General features: G+C 53.3%; 1 protein-coding gene across 1 annotated transcript; it reads right to left on the reverse strand.

Annotated features, from left to right (window-relative positions):
- Positions 1–719: 719 nt before the first annotated feature.
- LOC110258667 (small integral membrane protein 15) lies at positions 720–1322 on the reverse strand. Its single transcript, XM_021081953.1, has one exon. It carries the CDS (start codon positions 1296–1298, stop codon positions 1074–1076), a length of 225 nt encoding a protein of 74 aa, XP_020937612.1. The 5' UTR covers positions 1299–1322; the 3' UTR covers positions 720–1073.
- Positions 1323–7659: the final 6337 nt, after the last annotated feature.

Here is a 7659-nt window from a genome sequence, read left to right on the forward strand (position 1 = left end):
GTTATCTATATAATTAGCAAATTATCTGATCGGACTTTTTTTTTTGTCTTTTTAGGGTTGAACCTGCAGCATATGGAGGTTCCCAGGCTAAGGGTCCAATCAAAGCTGCAGCCACCAGCCTATGCCACAGCAACGAAGGATCCAAGCCACGTCTGCAACCTACACCACAGCTCACCACAATGCCTTAACCCACTGAGAGAGGCCAGGGATTGAATCTGCATCCTCGTGGATGCTAGTCGGGTTCATTAACTGCTGGGCCATGATGGGAACTCCTGATCAGACATTTTAACTTCACTTTTCTACTTAGCACAAGTGAGAATAAGCTGGTTCCAAGGTACTACCAAGTTTGGCCTTTTTACTGCAAGCTTTAAATCATAGTGTTACTCTACTCAACAAGTCACTTCTAAGAAAATGGCAGTGTTCATAAGTACAAAAATTGTTATATCCAGTAAGTGTTATACTACATAGTTAAGAGAATTCTGTATAAAATTAGATTTTTAAAAAATGCAGAATGTTTAATAATTACCAGTATCTCAAAAGCCAAAATGAGAAAAATGCAGAAAATAGAAATACTCATTGATTATTTTGCTCTAAGAAAGCCAGAAATGATTCTATTCCAAGAAATAAACAATTATGATAAAAGATGTAAGTAATATACTCTCTTTTCAGCTAAAGCACACTTTTCATGTTAGGACAATTCTGATTTTTACATTTTTAACTTCCTTTGTCCAGAACAGGACCCCATTTTAAGCCATTATTTGAATAGAGTTCACGTTCTAAAGTCATTTTTATCCACAGGATGTTTTCATTTTAGTACTTACACTGCAAAAAGACAAATGACTAAATACTTTGTAGCATAAATGCCAATTTACAATAACTGTCAAGAGACTTCCACACCAAAGCCTAAAAGTTGCTATAGTACAGGTGAGAACTAACATGATTCTTCCATATGCTCAGGCTTCGTTTACTAGATAATACTGTCATAAGGTCCAGAAAAGAAACCTTAGTGGTCCTTCCAGAGCTGCATAATTTTCCAAACAATTTTCCTCTAGTTGCAGAGCTTGTTCATTCCTTCAATCTTTTTTTAGTCGTTTAGCTTTTGCAATATTTTCTTGACGTTTTTGTTTCTTCTTTTGCTCCTTTTCCCTGGCCTCGATCATTTTGGCCAATTTCCAGGACAGTACAGCACTTGCTAGAAACAATGGAGTAAGGGCCAAAATAACTGTTGTAAGGAAGCCATATGGGTCCTTTGCAGCCCATTCCACAACATACTCAGCCCAAGCTTTTATATCAAACATCTTTGTAGAAGTCTTGAGAAAAGGAGGGTGGGGGAGAGGGACAACAAGAGAAAAGACTATATGGTTAATCACATTTTGAAAAAGTTAGACAGTTAACTCAAAATTCCATTATCACTCAACAGTTTTTTTGTTTTTAAAAAGTACCAATTAGTACTATTTTAATAAGAATTAATATTTCCAATAAGAAAAAATAATTCAACTAGACAACCAGAAAAATGACACTTAAAAGATGTGACGGTATAGGAGGTACAAGTAAAAACCATGTAGAATCTGTCATAAGGACTATGCATTCTCACATGCCTCCTATATTCAAGACAAACTTAGCAGCAGAGTTTTATAAGAATCTAGAGTTTTATGTGCTCATTCCAAAAAACAGCTGAGTTCTGTTTGTCATTTTTTTTGACATAGTCCTAGTACTAATTAACAAAAGTACAATCTAATTAACAAAAGTACAATAATCAAATTTGGTGTATGCAAAGAACATATTAAGTACTAATTAACAAAAGCACAATCATCAAATTTGGTGTATGCAAAGAACATATTAAGTACTAATTAACAAAAGCACAATCATCAAATTTGGTGTATGCAAAGAACAAGGCACAGAGTATGTGAAATGCTTGGGTGAAAGGGAGATAATGGATGGGTGTGACCAGGAATGAAACAAGAGAGTAAGAAAACCACAGAGGGAAAATAAAATAAAATAAAATATATTTCCTGGGCATTTCGAATATTACAATATGGAAAAAAAAGAAAACCACAGAAATTCCATTCATATATAAAGAGATATAAGCAAAAGGTGACATGCTAGTTTATGACTTCTTTCAGCTTTAAGGACATGATTCAGTAAATGAGAACACATTTAATAAATGAAAAAATTACAGGTGCCATGCATTTTGTTCCATTTGGGGTTGGTAAGGAAGGATCATCTAGCAAATTCGGATGTTATGGATTTGAGTGACATTTTTCTCTTTTGCTTCAGAGGCTTTTCAGCCTTTCAGGTTTGTGTCATCTCTATTCAAAGTGTAGAATTAGAATATCTGGGTAGGAATGGGTGTGTATACAGTCACTTAAAATTTCACCTGGGATTAAAAAAATCATCTACCTTATGCTTGAATACTAATTTTGTCCTGGGATTATCAGCCAATCACAATGTCAGGTGACCCTTAGTTGTCGTCTTTAGTTCTACCATACACTTATGAGAGAAGGCTTAAATTCTATGTCCTGGTTGGGTTGAAAAGACTAGATAAAAGAAAAAAGTTAAAGTCACATCTTTAAGGATAATTATAATTCTATACAACTTATAAATGACATGTAAAATTGCCTGGCACATTATATACATTTAATAGCTATTTCTAGTTTAGAGAAAGAAATAATTACACAATTGCAAATGCCCTCTAAGAAAATCCTAATTACTAGATATCATATATTTTACTAAATTACTTATTTCAACAATAAAATTTTTTACTCATAAGATCAATAACATTTACTAAAACGTCAATTATTTGCTTACAGGGTTAGGCATACAATCGCAAAATCAAATACTGCCTTACTCTTTAAAGGTTTTTTTTTTGTCTCTCTATTATACAATTTGTGTTCTTTATCAGAGATAAGTAAAACAAATCACCCACAATCTCATCACCTAAATAAAACTACCATCGTTGGCTTTAATTATATCCTATCACAATTTCTCCGTATTTTCAACTGAAGACATTAAAGTGACTAAGTTACCGTCTTAGCTTCCCTTGCCCCCCAATTCGTCCACTCCCACCTAAACTAGGCTCTACTGATATGTTTCTTTAGCTTCTCTAGCCCACTAATGAATTAACTAATGCAACACTCAGAAATAAGCAAAAGAACTCTGCAATAAAAGAAAAGCGGAAGTAAAAGACCTAGTTCTAGCAAAGTTTTAGCCATTATCACAGAGAAGAGCTACCGTCCACAGGACACGCAACTTTGGTGCCCCTCAATTTCGACACAAACGTCTGCTCCTCTACACTTTAAGGAATAAATATTACTCTTCTACCTTCCGAAAGGGGTCAAGCGGACTTGCTCTCCGTACCAGACCCACGCGGGGCCTAAAGATGCAACTGATGGCACCTCACTGCCGTCTGAACTTGTCTCCCTCCCTCACTCTTCCTGATCCAACCCGGCTGCCCACCCCTGGGGCCACGCTCACCCGACCCTCCGCCTCTGGGAGCGCGGGCCCAGCGGGGCTCGCAGAGTGGGCAGTCCGTGGGTATGCAGGGTCGTCCCTGCCACACCTCGCGTAGCGGGCGCACTATCCGCGACCGCTGGGCATGGGGGCAAGATCTCGGCAGCTGGCACCACCAGCCTCCTTACATCGTGCCCGGAACGTTGAGCTCCTAACCCTGCTCCCCACTCACTGCCAGGCCGGACTGCGGATTCGTCCAGCCCTCCCGGGCGAATTGTGTTTCGAAGAGTTATCCCCGCGGGCCCACCGACCATGTCCCGAGGCGCCCTGGACAGCTGGTCGACACCGCGGGCCCTCGGACATGGGCCAGAGGGGCCCGGGACAGCTCGTTGAAACCGTGGGCCCATGGACATTGGCTTGAGATACCCGGGACTGTTGGTCGACCCCGCAGGCAGTCTAAACCAAGTGTGAGTCTCCAGGGACAGGTGGTCTACCATGCGAGACTTCAGACACGGGCCCGAGTGGCCTGGGTCAGCAGGTCGACCCGGAGGGCCGTCTGACCCAAGCGCTATTCACCCGGGACAGCTGGTGACAACGAGGACCCTTGGACCTGAGTGCGAGTCACTCAGGAGGACTGGTCCATCCCACGGACCCTCGGACCAGGGCCCGAAGCATCCGGGATAGCTGGTCCACCCCGCGGGCCATCGAACCCAGGCACGAGTCTCCCGGGACAGCTTGTCCACCCCTCGGCCCTCAGACCTGAGCGCGAGTCGCTCAGGAGAGCTGTTCGACAGCGTGGGACCTCGGTCACGGTCCCGAGTCGCCCGGGAGAGCTGGACGAACCTGCAGGCCCTCAGACCCGGGAGCGAGCCGCCTGGGACAGCTGGTCGACCCCTTGGTCCCTCGAACTCGGGGCCGAGTCGCCCGGGAGAGGGGTCGAAACTGTGGGCCCTCGGGCATGGGCCTGATTCACCCGGGACACGTTGTGGACACCGCGTGCCCTCGGGCACTGGCCCGAGTTGCCCGTGACAGCTGGTCGACCCCCCTGGTCCTCGGGCAAGGGCCCGAGACCACCGGGAAGGCTGGTCATCCACGCGGGCCCTCGGACCCCAACAGATGTCGCCCGGAAAACTTGGTTGACACCGCGGGTCCTCGGGCACGGGCCCGAGTCACCCGGGAGAGCTGGTCAACCTCGTGGACCCTGGCCCCGGGCCAGAGTTGCCCGGGACAACTGGTCAACCCCGTTGGCCCTCGGGCACAGGACCGAGTCCCCTGGACAGATGGTCGACAACGAGGGCCCTCGTACCCGGGCCCTCGTATCCCGGGACAGGTGGTTGACACCGCGGGCCCTCGGACAAGAGCGCAAGTCACCTGAGAGAGCTGGTCCACACTGCGGGCCCTCAGACCTGGGACAGCTGGTCGACCCCTTGGGCCCTCTGACCCAAGTGCGATTCAGCCGGGACAGCTGGTCGACCCTGCGGGCCCACCGACCAGGTCCCGAGTCTCCCGGGACAGCTGGTGAAACCCGTGGTCCTTCAGGCATGGGCCCGAGGGGCCGGGGACAGCTGGTCCACCACGGGCCCTCGGACCCGAACAGGAGTCGCCCAGGAGAGTTGATCGAGGCCATGGGCCCTCGGTCATGGGCCCGAATTGCCCGGGATTTCTGGTCGACCCCGCGGGCCCTCGAACAAATGCCCTTCTGGCCCAGGACGTCTTATCGACACCATGGGCCCTTGGACCCGGGCCCAATTCACCCTGGATTGCAGGTCGACCCGGAGGGCTCTCCAACCTGGGCCGGAGTTGCCTGGGACAACTCGTCGACCCCGCTGGCCCTTGGGCAAAGGCCTGAGTGCCCCGGGAGAGATGGTCAACCCTGCGGGCCCTCGTACCCGAGCCCAAGTGGCCCCAGAGAAATGGTCGACACCGCGGGTCCTCGGACACGAGTGCGAGTCACCCGAGAGAGCTGGTCCACACCTTGGGGATTCGGACACAGGCCTGAGTCGCCTGGGACAGCTGGTCGACCCCTTGGGCACTCAGACCAGGGCCCAAGTGGCCTGGGACAGCTGGTCGACCCCGCGGGCCCTCTGACCCAAGCACGATTCACCCGGGACAGCTGGTCGACCATGAGGACCTTCAGACCAGGGCCCAAGTCGCCCGGGACAGCGGGTTGATCTCACGGACCCCCGGACCCGAGCGCGAGTCACACAGGAGGGCTGGTCGATCCCACGGGCCCGCGGATCAGAGCCTGAGCCGCCCGGGATGGCTGGCCGACCCCGTGGGCCATCGAACCCAGGTCCGAGATGGCTGGGACAGCTGTCGGCCCCGTGGGCCCTCGGTCACTGTCCCGAGTCACCTGGGACCCCTTGTCGACACCGTGGTCACTCGGGCGTGGGCCTGAGTTGCCTGGGAGAGCTGTTCGACACTGCGGGCCCTCGGGCACGGTCCCAAGTTGCCCGGGAGAGCTGTTCGAAACCACGGTCCCTCGGGCATGGTTCAGAGTCACCCGGGACAGCTGGTCGAACCCGCAGGCCCTCCAACCAGGTCCTGAGACTCCCGGGACAGCTGGTCGACCCCTTGGGCCCTCGGACCCGGGGCCGAGTCACCTGGGACAGCTGGTTGTACCCGTGGGCCCTCAGGCACTGTCCCGAGTTACCTGGGACAGCTGGTTGAAGCTGCGGGCCCTCCGACCAGCTCCCGAATCTCCCGGAACAGCTGGTCGACCCCGCAGGTCCGGACCCGGGCCCAAGTCGCCCGGGATGGATGGTCGACATCGCAGGCAATGGGATTTTGGCCCGAGTCACGCAGGACAGCTGATTGACACCACGGGCACTTGGACCCGGGCCCGAGTTGTGCGGGACAGCTGCTCAACCCAGCGGGCCCACGGACCAGGGCCTGAGTCACCCAGGACAGCTGGTCAAACTCGTGGTCATTCATAGGCGGGCCCAAGTCGCCCGGGACAGCTGGTCGACCACGTGAGACATCGGGCACTGGCCAGAGTCCCCTGGGACAGCTGGTCGACACCTGGGCCCTCGGACATGGTCCGGAGTCCCCCGGGATAGATGGCAGACACCACAGGCCCTAGGGCACGGGACCGAGTCGCACGAGACCGCTGGTAGACCCCGGGGGCCCACGGACCCAAGTGCGAGTCTCCCGGGACAGCGGTTCGAAACTGCGGCCCTACGGGCACGGTCCCGAGTCGCCCGGGACAGCTGGTCGAACTCGCGGGCATTTGTACCTGGGCCCGAGTCGCCCGGGACGCCTGGTCGACACCGTGGTCCCACGGGCACGGGCCTGAATCCCCTGGGAGAGCCGTTCTACACCGTGGGCCCTTGGGCACGGTCCCGTCACCCGGGACAGCTCTTCAAAACCATGGCCCCTCGGGCAGGGTCCCGAGTCACCCGGGACAGCTGGTCGACCCTTTGTTGCCTCGGACCCGGGTCCGAGTCGCCCGGGAAAGCTGGTCGACCACGGGCCCTCGGACAAGAACAGGAGTCGCCCGGAAGAGTTGATCGACGCCTCGGGCCTTCGGGCACTGTTCCGAGTTGCCCGGGATAGCTGGTCGACCATGCGGGCCCTCGGACCAGGGCCTGAGTTGCCCGGGACCGCTGGTAGACCCTGGGGGCCCTCGGACCCAAGTGCGAGTGCCCTGGAGAGCTGTTCGACATTGCGGGCCCTCAGGAATTGTCCCGAGACGCCCAGGACAGCTGCTCGACCCCACGGGCCCTTGGACCCGGCCCAAGTTGCCCGGGACGGATGGTCGACCCCGCAGGCACTCGGACCAGGGCCCGAGTCACGCGAGACAGCTGCTCGATCGGCGGGGCCTCGGACCCGTGCCCGAGTCGCCCGGGACAGCTCTTCGAAACCACGTCCACTCGGGCATTGTCCCGAGTCACTCCGGACAGCTGGTCGATCCCCAGGGCCCTCAACCATGTCCCGAGTCTCCCGGGAGAGCTGGTCGACCCCTTGGGCACTCGGACATGGGGCCGAGTCGCCCAGGACAGCTGGTCGACCACGGGCCCTCGGACCCGAACAGGAGTCGCCCGGATGTTGGTCGATGCCACAGGCCCTCAGGCATGGGACCGAGTTGCCCAGGATAGCTGGTCGACCCGCGGGCCCCCAGACACGGGCCTGATTCGCCGAGAAATGCTTGTCAACCCTGCAGGCCCTCCGACCAGGTCCCGCATCTCCCGGAACAGCTGGTCGACCCCG

The sequence above is a fragment of the Sus scrofa genome, unplaced genomic scaffold, assembly GCF_000003025.6.
Source record: "Sus scrofa isolate TJ Tabasco breed Duroc unplaced genomic scaffold, Sscrofa11.1 Contig27, whole genome shotgun sequence".
NCBI lineage: Eukaryota > Metazoa > Chordata > Mammalia > Artiodactyla > Suidae > Sus > Sus scrofa.